Raw genomic sequence first — 17,726 nt, 5'->3', positions numbered from 1 at the left:
ACGCGAGGGGGCGGGACCGAGGGAGGAAGTCGGAAACTGGTGGCCACGGCTCGCGAGAGTTGCTTTTGCGCGCGAACTCTAAGTGCCAGGGTCTCAGGGCCAGGTCGCGGCTGGTCACTGGGGAGGCGCTTGGGTGACGCGACGATCTCAGCCGATCTGGTCACCATCGTCTCCCCGCCATGGAGACCTCAGCGCTCAAGCAGCAGGAGCAGCCCGTGGCGGCCAAGATCAGGAACCTGCCCTGGTAGGAAGAGGCCGAGCGGCGGCTGTGGGCAGAGGGGGCCGGGCGGCCGCGCGGGGAGGAGGTGGCTGGAGTGGGCAGGTGATCGGACCCCAACCCGACCTCTTCCCGTCTTCCCCGGGCCTGCAGCCGGGACCGAGCCGCAAAGGTTTCCCCCGACACCCCCCAGCTCCCCAGACTCGTCCGTTCTGTTTAGGACTTTTGCCAGCTCTCACCCTTTGACTCCCAGCTCCATTTGCCGAAGAAGAAGTCGGCTTTCGCACCTGGTGACAGCACAGGGGTTCGATCCCGCGTCTCCTGACACCTGCAATGGCCTCCATGCCAAATTGCCCTCTTCCCACTCTTCAAAACCTGCGATGCGACTATTGGTCACATTTTAAACTAGTAATGAGGCTCCCTGGTCAACTTTTATTGGATGGCATATTATTAGATTAGCAGACGCCCTGTTAGATGTTCGATCCTTACAAAGACCGTAAGAGGTAGGCACCGCTTCAAATTTTACACAGGAGGAAACTGCATTTTAGAAAGGTTAAATGACTTCCCTATGGTCCAAGGCTAGAAAATTGGCTTGGAGGTGAATCTAGGAAGTCTGAATTCAGAGCTTGTACTCTTAACCATCCTACTTCAACAACTATGTTCTAGCAATGCTTTCAAGACTTTGAAGCAATTTGGCTTGGCTTTGAAAAGCTCCAAGTTGTCATTGTCTAGTAACTAGTTCAAAAAAAAAATTTTTTTTGAGACAGAGTCTCCCTCTGTTGCTGGAGTGCAGTGGCGCGATTCCAGCTCACTGCAACCTCCGCCTCCTGGGTTCAAGCAGTTCCCTACCTCAGCCTCCTGAGTAGCTGGGATTACAGGCGCCCGCCACCACGCCCGGCTAATTTTTGTATTTTTAGTAGAGACGGGGTTTCACCATATTGTCCAGGCTGGCCTTGAACTCCAGACCTCGTGATCCACCCACCTCGGCCTCCCAAAGTGCTGGAATTACAGGCTTGAGCCACCGTGGCCGTCCAGTTTGTTTTTATTGTGGTTAAAAAAACCCAAAAGATTGACAGTTGTAACTATTTCATGTATTTACATATTTTTTTTTTTAGAGACAGGGTCTTGCTCTGTCGCCCAGGCTGCAGTGCAGTGGCGTGATCACAGCTCAGTGTAACCTCAAACATTGGGGTTCAAGCCATTCTCCTGCCTCAGCCTCCAAAGAACTGGGACTTTTGGAGGCGAGCTACCAAGCCCATCCTGTAACCGTTTTAAAATGTACAATTCAGCGGCATTAAGTACATTCAGAATGCAGTGGACTGTTGTGGAGTCTTCCCACTATCTAGTTCCAAAATTTCATCACCCCAAATGGAAATCCTGTGCCCATTGACAGTTACTCCCCATTCTCCCCTTCCTCTAGCCCCTGGCAACCACTAATCTACTTTCTGTCTCTATGGATTTGCCTATTCTGGACATTTCACGTGAGTGGAATCCTACACTATGTGACCTTTTGTGTCTGGTTTCTTTCACTCAGCATCATGTTTTCAAGGTTCATGCATGTTGCAGCTTGTATCAGTAGTTCATTTCTTGTTATGGCTGAATCATATTCCATTGTATGGACAGAAGAGGTTTTACCTATCCATTCTTCTGTTGAAGGCTATTTGGGTAGGAGTTCAGTTTCAAATGCACTTTGAAATAGTAGGTGCCCATCAGGTTGAGATTATAGACAAACAGCTGGAAAGATGAAATTAGAACAGAGTTCAACCTCGGCGCTATTGACATTTTGGGCAAGATACTCTGGGTGGGTTTGGGGGAGCTGTCCTGTGCACTGTAGCATGTTTAACAGCATTCCTAGAGACTACACACTAAGTGCCATAGGACCCTCCGCCCACCTGTGACAACTAAATATGTTCCCAGATATCACGAGATGTTCCTAGGAGGACAAAATCACCCCTGGTTGAGAACCACTGGTCTGTGTTCAAACTTAAAGTGCTTTGTTTTTCTTGCTTTTTTTTTTTTTTTTTTTTTTTTTTTTTGAGACGGAGTCTCGCTCTGTCGCCCAGGCTGGAGTGCCGTGGCCGGATCTCAGCTCACTGCAAGCTCCGCCTCCCGGTTTACGCCATTCTCTCGCCTCAGCCTCCCGAGTAGCTGGGACTACAGGCGCCCGCCATCTCGCCCGGCTAATTTTTTTTTTTTGTATATTTTAGTAGAGACGGGGTTTCACCGTGTTAGCCAGGATGGTCTCGATCTCCTGACCTCGTGATCCGCCCGTCTCGGCCTCCCAAAGTGCTGGGATTACAGGCTTGAGCCACCGCGCCCGGCCTTTTCTTGCTTTTTAAATTAGGATATGAAAGGATTCTTTTTTTTTTTTTTGATACAGGGTCTCACTCTGTCACCCAGGCTGGAGTGCTGGAGTGCAGTGGTGCAGTCTCGGTTCACTGCAACCTCCACCTCCCGGGTTCAAGCAATTCTCCCATCTCAGCCTCCTGAGTAGGTGGGACTGTATTGGTATGCCACCATACCCAGCTAATTTTTGTATTTTGGGGTATTTTTTATTGAATGGCATATTATTGGGTTAGCAGACACCCTGTTAGATGTTCAATCCTTATAAAGACCCTAGGAGGTGGGCATAGAGACAGGGTTTTGCCATGTTGGTCGGTCTAGTTGGTCTTGAACTCCTGACCCCAAATGATCCACCCGCCTCGGCCTCCCAAAGTGGTGGGATTACAGGTGTGAGCCACTGTGCCTGACCTGCAAGGATTCTTTTACACATAAAATATTCTTTTTTTTTTTTTTTTTTTTTTGAGACGGAGTCTTGCTCTGTCACCCAGGCTGGAGTGCAGTGGCCACATCTCAGCTCACTGCAAGCTCCGCCTCCCGGGTTTACGCCATTCTCCTGCCTCAGCCTCCTGAGTAGCTGGGACTACAGGCGGCAGCCACCTCGCCCGGCTAGCTTTTTGTATTTTTTTTAGTAGAGACGGGGTTTCACCGTGTTAGCCAGGATGGTCTCGAACTCCTGACCGCGTGATCCACCCGTCTCGGCCTCCCAAAGTGCTGGGATTACAGGCTTGAGCCACCGCGCCCGGCCTACACATAAAATATTCTTGCATGTATATATGTCATCATACATACTAAATTGTATTTCAGGGTTGAAAAATACCGGCCACAGACCCTGAATGATCTCATTTCTCATCAGGACATTCTGAGTACCAGTAAGTATCCATGTGTCAGTTGCTCTTGTCCTGGTTGAGGGACCTGCGTAAATTTCTTGGGGATGTCTCTCCTAAGTAATAACTTCAAAGAATCTGATTGAGCTTTGTAGAATGTGGCTTTAAGATCATTCATTCATTTTCTTCAGATAGCTGCTGTCTAGTGGGTAAGTCACAAACATGAGCATAAAATTGCAACACAGTGGAGTAAAAATAGCATTACAGCGAATCATTTAAGTTCACAGATGTTGTCAGCACCCAGAAAGGTGCCTGTAACACAGTAGGCACTCAGTAAATACTTGCTGGCTGGCTGCACTATTGAGTGAATTCCAGTTGCCCCAGGAGCGCAGAGACAAGGCCCCTACATCAAGTTGCATCTGCCTCTGATTTGGACATTGCATTGGGTTGAAGAGCTTTCAGCCCAACTCGGGCCCAGGGTGAATGAGGCGGCTCCCAAAGACTGATGGTGCCCTTCTTCCTTCCTGATCCTCAGTTCAGAAGTTTATCAGTGAAGACCGACTGCCACACTTGCTTCTCTATGGTCCCCCAGGGACAGGCAAGACATCTACCATCCTAGCCTGTGCGAAACAGCTGTATAAAGACAAAGAATTTGGCTCCATGGTCTTGGAGGTAAATATGATTGTTCTTACTCTACAAATAACTTAGGACTCCAGTCTCTGAATTTCAGTTCTGCTGGTTTTATTTTACTTTAAAAGTAAGTTGCCCCACGGACAGTTAGGAAAGAAGTAAATTCGAAATAAGATTTTAATTCCCTTTTTCCTATAATGGTCATTTTAGTCTGGATTAGTGTTGGTCAGCTAGAGGGCAGTTGTAGGGCTAGGCACCTTTTTCTTTGGTGTTGCCAACTTCTACTCAAACCCTCCTTTGTGGTTACTTGGTTGCTGCCTGTCTGCCATGGCCCCTCCAGATCCATTCTCCACATCTCTCCACCCTATTCCTGTCTGGAAGGCTGAGCTCTACTGACTATAAGCTTACTTACCCTCTGGCTCCTAGTTGGGTTTGGCCAATAGAGGCCTTGGCAGGGGTAGGGGAAGGAAGTGAGTGCTGCCGGGACCCTCCCTGGGTGCTGACAGGCTGGCATCATGGCCCATCTGTAGGGTACATCTCCCAGGTGGTACCTTTCGTGCAGCCCTCTCCAGGTGCCTACAGCCACTCCCTTCACTAACCCCTTCAGGCTTAAGGGTCACAGGTATTGCATAGCCCCATGGTTTTCCTATATCGCTCCTTTAAAAAGATCTCCTTGTTTAATTCTCTTCAAATGGCTGCGTTTGAGTATGCCATCTGTATATTGCTGCGACCTTGACTAACATACTTAGATTCAAAAATCTGAATATTGTCTATTGCAAGAAAAGTTGAATTTACTTTTTAGACGCGGGTCTCAGAACTTTGCTGCTACTGTTGTCCTTATTTCAGTTTATTAAGAACTTGGTAACCTTGGGATTGTGGCAGCTGACATTTGTATCATTCTGCTCGCACCAGAGGTGCTATTCAGTGCAACCCTGCCAATTAATTACTTCTCCAGTTTACGTCAGTCATTGCCCTCAAACGCTGGGGGCAATATAGCCATCTTTATTGATTTAGTGACTTGTGTAGAAAACTGATTTTTTATTTTGTGACGATCTCTTAGCCACCATTAGACACAGAGAGCTAACCTGCTGAGCTGGACTGATGAGGAGATACATGAAAACCAAGAACTCACAGATAGCATAGCAACATGCTTTTTGTTTTGGCTTCTGTCTTCCACGTTTAGCTGAACGCTTCAGATGACCGAGGAATAGAGATCGTTCGAGGACCAATCCTGAGCTTTGCTAGCACAAGGACAATATTTAAGTAAGAATTATTTGTGTAATTTCGCTCCCTTGATTTTCATTAGTAAGATGACATGGCCTAATTTTTTAATCCTCTCCTTAGCCAGTTTATATGGGTTGAAAAAAAAAAACTGACTTTGTCCAAAGCAACCATGGAAAAGAGATAAAGGAGAGGGATGGTAGTAAGAAGTATTATAATGCAACTGCTAAAATAAAATGTTGTCTACACTTGTATTAGCAGGTTCTTTTTTTTTTTTTTTTTTTTTTGGAGACAGGATTGCCCTCTATCGTACAGGCTGGAGTGCAGTAGCATGATCTCGGCTCACTGCAACCTCCACCTCCTGGGTTCAAGCGATCCTCCAGCCTCAACCTCCTGAGTAGCTGAGACTAGTCGTGAGCCATCACGCCCAACTAATTTTTGTATTTTTTAGTAGACATGGGGTTTTGCCATGTTGCATTGGCTGGTCTCGAACTCCTGAGCTCGAGCAATTTGCCCACTGCAGCTTCCCTGAGTGCTGGGATTACAGACGTGAGCCCAGCCTGTATTACCAAGTTCTTTAGGGAAGCATTCTTCATTTTTAGTTCCTGAGAACTGGTTAGATTCCCCTAAGCCTGGATGAGCTAGTTTGAATTTTAAAATAAATTGAGATCAGGAAAGACAACTGGGATGGTGGCTAAAAAAAAAAAAAAGAAAGAAAAAGGGTGAGGGCCAGGCACAGTGGCTCACACCTGTAATCCTAGCACTTTGGGAGGTCTAGGCAGGTGGATCACCTGAGGTCAAGAGTTCAAGACTAGTGTGGCCAACATAGTGAAACCTCGTCTCTACTAAAAATACAAAAATTATCTGGGCATGGTGGTGGGCGCCTGTAATCCCAGCCACTCGGGAGGCTGAGGCAGGAGAATCGCTTGAACCAGGGAGGCAGAGGTTGCAGTGAGCCGAGATTGTGGCACTGCACTCCAGCCTGGGCAACAGAGCAAAAACTTCGTCTCAAAAAAAGCGAAAGGGTGAGAGACTCCGGTGTGAGTGAGGGAGACGGGGAAAGCAGTAGCATGGTAGGGTGGTATGTGGAGGAAAGTGAAGATGCCAGAGGACACAGCGCATAGAAGTAGAGAAGTCAGTCCTCCATTCCCACCAAGTGTTGAAGGAGTGATGGGCACTTCCTCTCTGAGTGACCAAAGATGTCTGTCTTGGCCAAAGTTCTAGAAGAAATAGCCTTTCCGAGACAGGACCGATGGCACAAATGGGAAGATGTAGGTTTGAGCCCAGATGTCGAGGTGAGATTGAAGAAATCTTTTTTTTTTTTTTTTTTTTTTTTTTTTGAGACGGAGTCTCGCTCTGTCGCCTGGGCTGGAGTGCAGTGGCCGGATCTCAGCTCACTGCAAGCTCCGCCTCCCGGGTTCACGCCATTCTCCTGCCTCAGCCTCCCGAGTAGCTGGGACTACAGGCGCCCGCCACCTCGCCCGGCTAGTTTTTTGTATTTTTTAGTAGAGACGGGGTTTCACCGTGTTAGCCAGGATGGTCTCGATCTCCTGACCTTGTGATCCACCCGTCTCGGCCTCCCAAAGTGCTAGGATTACAGGCTTGAGCCACCGCGCCCGGCTGAAGAAATCTTTAGACAGCACCATTTGTTTTTCTAGGAAAGGCTTTAAGCTAGTGATCTTGGATGAAGCAGACGCCATGACTCAGGACGCCCAGAATGCCTTGAGAAGAGGTAAGCAGAGGCACTGCGGAGTGTGTGGGCTGGCGCGCGCACTGGAAGGAGAATTAGGAACTTTGTGTTTGTTGCTGTTGTTATTGTTTTTTTTGTGGGGGGGAGGGGATGGTTTTGAGTCAGAGTCTTGCTCTGTCGCCAAGGCTGGAGTGCAGTGGCATGATCTCGGCTTACTGCAGCCTCTGCCTCCTGAGTTCAAGCGACTCTCCGACCTCAGCCTCTCAAGTAGCTGGGATTACAGGCATGCACCACCACAGCCGGCTGATTTTTATATTTTTAGGAGAGATGGGATTTCACCATGTTGGCCAGGCTGGTCTCGAACTCCTGACCTTGGGTGATCCGCCCACCTCAGCCTCCCAAAGTGCTGGGATTACAGGAGAATTAGGAACTTTGGACGTGAGATATGGCATGACTTGTTTTCAGTTTTCATCTTCTGGCCCAGAGAAATCTCTATGCCTTTCTCTGTGTCTCCTATCTGATGATACAGGCGAGATACCTCTGTAGTGGGACCTTCCCCTTCAGCAGCCTAAGGACTAAGCGCTGTGGGGACTTTTAAGTCTGGCCGATCACTGGTATTCAACCTCCTTTGACACTGGGTTCAATTTCAGGGTTGAGAATTTATATCTTTCCATGGGATGGGGTGTGGAAAATCTTTCATCCCTAAACTATCGGATAGTCCTTTCTGCTAATGGTACCCTTTCCTTTCTGCTAATGGTACCCTTTGAACCACAATAGCTAGGAAAAGAATATCTGAAGTTGAGGTGCTCGGAGAGCTGACATTACTTCACTGCTTGCCAAGTGAATGATTTGGCAGGGGGAGGGAGAGCACCCTGCGATTTGTCTGTCTTCAGGGACCCAGTGCAGTTCTTTTCTCTTAAAGGACACTTGTCATCTCTAATTAAGATTCCAAGTGAATCAGCTTTGAGAGAAGAACGATCTTTAGGAGTTTGTGGGGAGGGAATAGATGGCAGCACATGTTTAAGGAAAGGATGGGGGAAGGGGGAGGAGGAGGAGGGGGGAAGAGGAGGGGGTGAGGAGGAGAAGGGGGAGGAGAAGGGAGGAGGAGGAGGGTAGGGGGAGGTGGAGGAGAAGAGTAGGGGCAGGTGGAGGAGGAGAGGAGGGGGTGGAGAAGGAGAGAAGGGGGAGGAGGAGGAGGAGGAAGCAGAGGAGGAGGAGGTTGAGGAGGACAGTGAGAATCTCTCTGGTCCTAGAAGCTTGGCAGCCTTTCTTCGGCATCTTGTTCTGCCGAGTGACTGTCATTCTGGGCAGATCCCCATGTAAGAACATCGGGTACCTACAGAATGGAACTGGTGTCATAAGCAACTCTTTGTTCGGGTTATTGCTCCCTTGAGTGCTCTGAGGCCTCCAGACAGTCTCCATGGAAAAGTCTGCAAAAAGCCGTCCCCCTCCCTGCCCATAGAAGATGAAGAATCATCAACCTGCCAAATATAATTTTATGTAAAAGGACAAGAAGAGATCTCATAATCTTAATGGGATTACATGGCAAAAGTGCCAGAATCATGGTAAATGGTAAAAAGGAAGCATTTTGTAAAATCCCATGGAGGCATGTTTACCAGTTTGTGAAAGAGGAGTGGCTAGGCCAGGTGCGGTGGCTCATGCCTGTAATCCCAGCACTTTGGGAGGCTGAGGCGGGCAGATAACTTGAGTTCAGGAGTTTGAGACCAGCCTGGCTAACATGATGAAACCCCGTCTCTACTAAAAATACAAAAATTGGCCTGGCGCAGTGACTCATGCCTGTAATCCCAGCACTTTGGGAGGCCGAGGTGGGCGAATCATAAGGTCAGGAGATCGAGACCATTCTGGCTAACATGGTGAAACCCCGTCTCTACTAAAAATATAAAAAATTAGCTGGCGTGGTGGCACGTGCCTGTGGTCCCAGCTACTCGGGAGGCTGAGGCAGGAGAATCGCTTGAACCCGGGAGGCAGAGGTTGCAGTGAGCCGAGATCACGCCATTGCACTACAGCCTGGGTGACAGAGCAAGACTCTGTTTCAAAAAAAAAAAAAAAAAAGAGGAGTGACTAATCTCTGATCTGAAGGGGACAGAGCTGCCCTGTCTTGTTGCCAGCTGCATCTTCATTTGTTTACATTCTTTCTTTTTTGAGACAGAGTCTCACTCTGTTGCCCACGCTAGAGAGCAGTGGAATGATTTTGGGTCACTGCAACCTGCACCTCCTGGATTCTAGCAATTCTCCTGCCTCAGCCTCCCAAGTAGCTGGGATTACAGGCACGTACCACCACACCTGGCTAAATTTTGTATTTTCAATAGAGGGTTTGCCATGTTGACCAGGCTGGTCTCGAACTCCTGACCTCAAGTGATCCTCCCGCCTCAGCCTCCCAAAGTGCTGGGATTACAGACGTGAGCCACCGCGGCCGGCCAACATCCTCACTTGTTTGCACTCTTGAATCTTTTCCTATACCCTTGTGACAACAGAAAAATTCAAGTTTTCTGGACTCTGAAAAATCAGAATGGACTTTGACATGAGGTGGTTTTATTTTCTCTTACCAGTAATCGAGAAATTCACAGAGAATACCAGATTCTGCCTCATCTGTAACTATCTGTCAAAGATCATCCCTGCCTTGCAGTCCCGCTGCACGAGGTTTCGGTTCGGTCCCCTGACTCCTGAACTCATGGTTCCCCGCCTGGAACATGTCGTGGAAGAAGAGAAGTGAGTATTTTGCGGGTGTTTGGGGATGCAGTGTAGTAGAAACAGGCTTGTGGGATGACTGATGGTTCGTTTGTAGAGGAGAGGATGTTGGAAAACGACTTTGCAGAGTGCCTAGCACAGGGGAGGCACTGGGGAGCGTCTACTGCTATCATTTTCTCTGCTGTCTCAAGGCCATTCCTCATAAAAGTCTTTTGGTGCTTCATTTTTCTAGATTCCATCCTCCTCCCCTGGAAGCTGCCCAGTTTCCTCCTACTCTTCTTTGTCATTGGAAACTGCAGGCTGCTGAGTCCCTTCTGCAAAGATGCTTCCAGCCCTTTTAGACTAGAAGGGAAGGTTCTGAGACATCACATTCTGTGTAATCAGATGCCAAGCAAGTAGCCGACCTGAGCAGCTGCTTGTTGTAAAGGAGGAGTTTGGGCTGTGTGATCATGGCTTGTGCCAGGCCTCTGCTCCCCAGAGAGCAGAATTCAAGGCGACTGGCTCCATGGGAGAATGCTTGTTCCTAAATGCAGGCTGTTCTCGGTTTTGGTTGGCTGTGACTACTAATGTGAAGCCCAGGTCCCTAAAAACCAGAGTGAATTCTAGATCATATAGATCAGGAGATTATTAACTCTGTTCCTCTCTTTCCTTCATTCCTTTAAAGCCTTAATCATTCCAGGCCATCTTGTTCCTTTGGTGAACGCTGGTGCTCTCAGGGGACCTCACAAATCCCTTCTGCTTCTTTCTTTCAGAGTTGATATAAGTGAAGATGGAATGAAAGCACTAGTCACTCTTTCCAGTGGAGACATGCGCAGGGCTCTGAACATTTTGCAGGTATGGTCTCAGCAAATCCTTTTGTTTTTGAGACAGAGTCTTGCTCTGTCACCCAGGCTGGAGTGTAGCAGCACAATCTCAGCTCAGTGCAACCTCCGCCTCCTGGGTTCAAGCGAATCTCCTGCCTCCTGAGCAGCTGGGATTACAGGCGCCTACTACCACGCCCTGCTAATTTTTGTATTTTTAGTAGAGATAGTGTTTCGCCATGCTGGCTAGGCTGGTCTCGAACTCCTGACCTCAAGTGATCTGTCCGCCTCGGCTTCCTAAAGTGCTGGGATTACAGGCATGAGCCACCGTGCCCGGCCTGGTCCCAGCAAATCCTGAGTCATTGTTTTGCGATAGTTTTTTAAGAAAGACCTAAGCAAAGGCATGATCAATCTGTAAATTTAGAAATCTACAACTGGTAAGACCTTGATCTTATAACCTGCTGGATTCCCCCTCCTCACTTTGTATTTTGATTAATTGAAAAAATCACTTGTTGCAGGGCTGGGTATGGTGGCTCACGCCTGTAACCCCAGCACTTAGGGAGGCCAAGGCAGGTGGATCACCTGAGCCCAGAAGCTGGAGACCAGCCTGGGCAACATGGTGAGACTCTCTCCACTAGAAAAACATGAGCCAGGTGTGGTGGTGCATGCCTGTAGTCCCATCTACTCAGGAGGCTGAGGCAGGAGGGTGACTTGAGCCTAAGAGGTCGAGGCTGCAGTGAGCCGTGATCATGCCACTGTACTCCAGCCTGGGCAACAGAGCAAGACCCTGTCTCAAAAAACAAAGAGCAAAAGAAAGTGTTTTAAAAACAAAAGGAGTCATTTGTTGGCAAAGAATGCAAAGGGAGGCCGGGCGCGGTGGCTCAAGCCTGTAATCCCAGCACTTTGGGAGGCTGAGACGGGTGGATCACGAGGTCAGGAGATCGAGACCATCTTGGCTAACACGGTGAAACCCCATCTGTACTAAAAAATACAAAAAAACTAACCGGGCAAGGTGGCGGGCGCCTGTAGTCCCAGCTTCTCGGGAGGCTGAGGCAGGAGAATGGCGTAAACCCGGGAGGCGGAGCTTGCAGTGAGCTGAGATCCCGCCACTGCACTCCAGCCTGGGCGACAGAGCGAGACTCCGTTTCAAAAAAAAGAAGGCAAAGGGAGAAAAGGATTTGGCACTGGAATAGCCAACAGGCTGTGGCGTCCTCTGATGAGGTGACTCTTCCCGGTGTAGAACGTGTGGGGTTCTAATTGCCTTGTGCCCATGGAACTTTGCTGCCCACCTGTATTGCTGCCTTGGCAATTTCTTCTTGGCTCCCTGCAGCTTGGTGGCTGCTGTGACAGCCACTGTGATCTCCCCCTTCCCCCTGTCTGCACAGAGCACCAATATGGCCTTTGGGAAGGTGACAGAGGAGACTGTCTACACCTGCACCGGGCACCCGCTCAAGTCAGATATCGCCAACATCCTGGACTGGATGTTGAATCAAGATTTCACCACAGCCTACAGAAGTATCCTTTCTCATAACCTCCTGGCCAACGAGACCTGAAGGTGGCCCCAGGAGTTCAGGCTGCAGCCAGCACCCACACCTTGCTGGCAAAGCACAGCCGGCTGCAGGCGACTCTGGTCAGCTTGTTGTGGGAGTGAGACGTCTGTAGGTGGAGCGTGGACTTGTCTTTAGCACTCCAGAGTTCTTCTTGGGGGGCTCTGACCTTCAAGTCAGGGTAAGGCTTGAAGCAGCTTCACTCCCAGATGGGAGAAAAGCTTAGGCCTTGGCATCGAAGATGCAGTAATTTTCAAGTGGTCAGTGATAGTGATAGCTCTTGTGCTGTGAAATTAAAGGCTGGGAATGGTGATATGAAGCCTTTTTGAAAATGCATTTGGGGCTGGGTGTGGTGGCTCATGCCTGTAATCTCAGCACTTTTGGAGGCTGAGGCAGGTAGATCACTTGAGGTCAGGAGTTCGAGACCAGCCTGGCCAACATGGCGAAACATTGTCTCTACTAAAAATACAGAAATTAGCCGGGCGTGGTGGTGAGTGCCTGTAGTTCCAGCTACTTGGGAGGCTGAGGCAGGAGGATTCCTTGAACCCGGAAGGCAGAGGTTGCAGTGAGCCAAGGTCATGCCACTGTACTCCAGCCTGGGCGACAGAGGAAGACTCCATCTCAAAAAAAAAAGAAAGAAAAAGAAAATGTAGTTGGCTTTATTCTCTACTAGAAGGAGGTACAACTCTATCTTTCAGAAAGCCCTTACTGAAGATGAAACAAAGAAAAATAAAGAATTGGAGTCCAACACGTGCAGCTTCAAGTTGAAAGAGAAACAGTTGTTGGGATTAAAAGTCCTACTTTAAAAAGTCACTTGCCAGGGTTTGGATTCAAAATTCTCTGCAGTATGTTTGTTCTGGAACTTGTTCCCTTTGCCTTAACTGCTCCTCTAGATATTACAGAGTTGAAAACTCTGAAGGGGTTGGCACTGCATGATATCCTGACAGAGATACACTTGTTTGTGCATAGAGGTAACTGACATTAGCCCCTAGCTGAGAAGCTGTGGAGAAAGTAGCCTGCTTTGGGGTTAAGGATGGTTAGGACAGGAGGCTTCATTCTTGAAGCAAAGAAACTAATGAAGTGTAAATCAGACCCCTTCTTGTTAGCAGTTCTGTCTTGCCACTGTTTAAAATTTTGTTCCAGAGCTGGGTAGGGTGGCTCAAGCCTGTAATCCTAGTACTTTGGGAGGCCAAAGCAGGCAGATCACCTGAGGTCAGGAGTTCAAGACCAGCCTGGGCAACATGGTGAAACCCCATCTCTACTAAAAATATGAAAAATTAGCCAGGCGTGGTGGCACACGCCTGTAATCCCAGCTACTTGGGAGGTTGAGGTGGGAGAATCATTTGAGCCTGGGAGGTGGAGGTTGCAGTGAGCCAAGGTTTGCCACTGCACGCCAGCCTGGGCCACAGAGCTAGAGTTTGTCTCCAAAAAACAAACAAACAAAAAAACTGTTCCATAAACCCTCTTTTAATATCTAGAACTGCTGGGGAGAGTGAAAACTCCTGGAGGCTAACTTTATTTCCTCTAGGAGTTGTATTTTATAGCAGTAAGTAGTATATATTAATTCACATTTCTAAAAAAAAAAAAAAGTCTCTGTCTATCTATATCTATGTATCTATCTAGATATATATTCCCAGAAAAGAAAGAGGAAATATGTAAACATGTGAACCAAAGCAGGCTTAAGGAAAACATCTTAAGTTCCACGCTTGCCTGTACCTTCTACACAGAGAATTGGTTCTCAACCTTGGCAGCAGGTAGGGGCACTCCAGACAAATTAAGTCAGCTTCTCGGAGGAGAACCAGGCATCCGTATTCTCTTAAGCTCCCCAGGTGACTTGTGTAGGCTTTCAGAGAAGCTCTTCCCTCCAAAGTGGCCAACTGCGGATGGAGACTTAACTGGGTCAATGAATGTTGGTTCTGCCCAGGCCTTCACAGACCTCTTCCTGGCTGGCCCATGCCATGCCTTCTGCCCAAGGTATGGTTGGCTCAGGCCCTGCTCTGTACCTTGATTGTGGCAGCTGAGCATAAACCAACTTTAAAAAAAATCTGTTGTTTGTGCTTGGTTTTTAAATGGGGACAGGCTGGGTATGATGGCTGACGCCTGTAATCACAACACTTTGGGAGGTTGACATGGGCAGATCATTTGAGCCCAGGAGTTCGAGACCAGTCTGGGCAATATGGTGAAACCCCATCTCTACAAAAAATACAAACTAGCCAGGCATGGTGGTGCACATCTGTAGCCTCAGTTACTCAAGAGTCTGAGGTGGAGGATCCCTCAAACCCAGGAGGTCAAGGCTGCAGTGAATCATGATCACACCATGCCACAGCACTCCAGCCTGGGCAACAGAGCAAGACCCCCTCTCAAAATAAAGTAAAACATAGAATAAAAACAGCAAGTGGGATCTCAGCATTCAGGTTAACTTGTAGAGCTACCCAGCTGCTAAGAACGGTGTGATCTTTGGTGTTCTCAGGATCACTTTGTATCTGCTCATTTCCCTTTTTGACTACCCTATAAAGCAGCACAAAATTGAGTGGGTAAAAAGTATGAAACCAGCACCGTTTTTACTCTTAGAGGTGTGGTATCTAGTGAGCAGGCTGAGGCCTCGGGACTAGTTCTGTATTAAGGATTTGATGTTGAAACTCGTTTGTCCTCTGTGGGTTTTTTGACAGTAGAGAGTGACAGACCTAACTTGTTTGATTTTGTTTTTCCCTCAGTTGACTTTCCATCTTCAGTTCGAATACATTTATTGACCAAAATGGCAGACATTGAGTGAGTACTTCTCCCAGTTTTCATTCTTTTCCTCCTTTTTCTCCCTGTTGAGAGTTATTTGTTTCAACTTTATTGGTTTCCGTTTTTTTTTTTTTTTTATTTTCCTAAATCATTCACATACTGTAGAATCCAGTCTGGTGATATTGAATGGAATGTGGGGAAGGGTGTGAGCTGCTTAAAGAACATGGGGATAAACTCACAGGTCAAGTACAGATCAGTTACATATCTGAGATGAAGGCCTTTCCTTGGACCTCACAGGCTTGGCCCACATTGATTCTGAAAATGCCCTTGTTATTTGGGAGGCCTGCTTCACTTCAACCACCCAGCTGTTCAATGAAGGCATTTTGGCATACTAAAGCATAATGGGGGGAAAAGTAAACACACACTCAATTTTCTGCTTTGCCTGGTTCCGTAAACACTGTTATTAGCCCCCAGCGAAGCTGGCAGCTATCATTTAAGTAGACAGCATTGGGTTCAACAGAGACGTCAGCATAGGCCAACTCTGATTTGTGGCATTGGCTTTCACAGGCACAAATTAGGTCACCTCTCTTCATTGCATTGTGAATATGACGATTTTGCTCTCAGTGGCTGGGCATTTAAAAGGTGGCGAGAGGAACTCCAGTGTCCTGCTTTACTGACTAGACCACAGACCCACCAATATATCAGCCAAACTTCCCAGTGAAATGGCTTAATTAAGAGGAAGGAAATCTCCGTTTTGTTTCCCTCTTAATGTATTTTGCTGACAAAATAATCCTTCATTACATAAATTTTGTATATCTGTATAGTTAGGACAAACTTAAGTTCAGAACACCACTGTTGATACCTAATACTTTATTTCTTTTTTTCTTTTTTTGAGACAGAGTCTCACTCTGTCGCTCAGGCTGGAGTACAGTGACGCAACCTCTGCCTCCCAGGTTCAAGCCATTCTCCTGCCTCAGCCTCCTGAGGAGCTGGGATTACAGGCATGCACTACCACGCCTGGCTAATTTTTTTTTTTTTTTTTTTTTTTTTGAGGCGGAGTCTCGCTCTGTCGCCCAGGCTGGAGTGCAGTGACGCAATCTCGGCTCACTGCAAGCTCCGCCTCCCGGGCTCACGCCATTCTCCTGCCTCGGCCTCCTGAGTAGCTGGGACTACAGGCGCCCGCCACTGCGCCCGGCTAATTTTTTGTATTTTTAATAGAGACGGGGTTTCACCGTGGTCTCGATCTCCTGACCTTGTGATTTGCCCGCCTTGGCCTCCCAAAGTGCTGGGATTACAGGCGTGAGCCACCGCACCCAGCCTAATTTTTGTTTTTTGTTTGTTTGTTTGTTTTGTAGATGGGGGTTTCACCATGTTGGCCAGGCTGGCCTCAAGTGATTGGCCCGCCTCCCAAAGTGCTGGGATTACGGGTGTGAACCACCGCGCCCGGTCTGATACCTAATAATTTTTAAAATTGAATCTGTCCTTACGAGTTTGAAACATCACATTTATAAATCAATGTGTAGGGAAAGAAGAAAACGTTAGGGGGACACATACAAGATTGCAGTCCAGGGTAAATTTGTTTTATCACTTCCCATCCCCACTCCTTCAACAGATTTTCAGTCCTACATCTCTTTTTCCCTTAAGAAAAGGCAGCTGTGTGTGGTGTTTTTCTTACCCTGTGTTTGGTTTCTGTTAGGTACAGGCTTTCTGTTGGCACCAATGAGAAGATCCAGCTGAGCTCCCTCATTGCTGCATTTCAAGTCACCAGAGACCTGATTGTTGCAGAGGCCTAGATGCTCCGAGGGCTGTTCACAATTCTCAGGGCTCCGCAGTGACGGAAGAACAGAGGACAGTTCCGGGATGAACTGCAGCCTGGGGTCGTGGGATGAACCAGTCACCCTTAATCTTGGAAAAACTCCCTTCCAGGACAGGATGGGCAGGCATGTTTAAAAGTACCATTTTTGTGGTGGTTTGGAATAGGGATGTACAAAATACTTTTAATGTATAACTCATACTGCCCATCTTTTATAGGGGAAAAAAATAACCTTTTTTATTTTAAAGTTATAAGGCTTTTACCTTTTAGTTGCTTGGATGACAGGGAATTAGCCTACCCCATTTTGGTCTGGAACAGAAGACTTTCAAATCTAATATGGTCCAAGTGTCTTCCTACTCAAGGTAAATATCATCTCCAAAATTACATTTACGATTCTAATATTTGACATTGTGTCTTTATCTAATTTAAACAGATGTTAACGGACATCTGGCCAAAACTATTATACTTTTATAAGATGAGCTGAATTCTCTGACTTTAAAAACTGGTCTTTTTATTTACCCTCTGTGGTAGAAGAGTTACCAGCAGGTTCCAAATTGATGTGGATGATAGGAAAAAAAATTTAATTTTAAATATAATATAGAGCCTTAAACTATGCCATTTTGAGGGCAGAGGCTAAATAAAACACACTTATTTTCATGCAGGAGAGGGGCAAGTAAGATTGAGCCTGACTATAAACCTAGAACTGCGGGAGGACTGGGACTTTTGTACAAATTTCACATTTATTTTATAGCAATCATACTGCATTTGGGTTAGTGTTCTTTATAATAAAAGACAAAGCAGCCTGCTAGCTGGCTGTGTTACAAGTGACTCTTCCTTAGACAGGTAGAAAGATGCTGACTTTGTCAAACTTGCATTTATATGAAAACCTTCCGTCTCTAATATCACAGAATAAACTTTCTTTGGATGCTGTTCTTTATATAAGTGTCAAATTCTTAAACTGTCTAATGGAGAAAGTCACTATTCCCTTTATTCATGGAGGACTCACCTCCTTAAGGACAGTGGCAAAGTTTGAAGCTAAATCTGATGGCCAACCAGGCCTCAAACCACCCAGAGGCTCAGCCTCTGCTGTACCTGGAACTTCAAGATAACCATGAAATGCAAACGTTGGCCAGTTGCTTCCCAGCTCTTCCACTGTACTACTTGTTTTATCTGTTTATTTTTTGAGGCAAGATCATGCTCTG

The 17,726-nt window shown here is 47.2% G+C and overlaps 1 protein-coding gene and 1 long non-coding RNA gene across 2 annotated transcripts in view; one reads left to right on the top strand and one right to left on the bottom strand.

Annotated features, from left to right (window-relative positions):
- The window catches only part of LOC117089330, a 28,812-nt gene extending 28,279 nt beyond the window's left edge, over window positions 1-533 (bottom strand). Inside the window, exon 1 of the long non-coding RNA XR_004439552.1 lies at window positions 457-533. This is a non-coding gene — a long non-coding RNA (uncharacterized LOC117089330). The remainder of the gene's footprint in view (window positions 1-456) is intronic.
- RFC5 (replication factor C subunit 5) lies at window positions 11-17,461 on the top strand. Its single transcript, XM_033220442.1, has 11 exons — window positions 11-244; window positions 3,365-3,429; window positions 3,920-4,056; window positions 5,198-5,277; window positions 6,894-6,967; window positions 9,496-9,655; window positions 10,387-10,468; window positions 11,820-11,949; window positions 12,875-12,952; window positions 14,696-14,750; window positions 16,408-17,461. Exons 1-11 carry the CDS (start codon window positions 180-182, stop codon window positions 16,502-16,504), a joined length of 1,023 nt encoding a protein of 340 aa, XP_033076333.1. The 5' UTR covers window positions 11-179; the 3' UTR covers window positions 16,505-17,461.
- Window positions 17,462-17,726: the final 265 nt, after the last annotated feature.

The sequence above is a fragment of the Trachypithecus francoisi genome, unplaced genomic scaffold, assembly GCF_009764315.1.
Source record: "Trachypithecus francoisi isolate TF-2019V2 unplaced genomic scaffold, Tfra_2.0 Lachesis_group11, whole genome shotgun sequence".
Classification (NCBI taxonomy): Eukaryota; Metazoa; Chordata; class Mammalia; order Primates; family Cercopithecidae; genus Trachypithecus; species Trachypithecus francoisi.
This window is presented reverse-complemented; position numbering and strand designations above follow the sequence as displayed.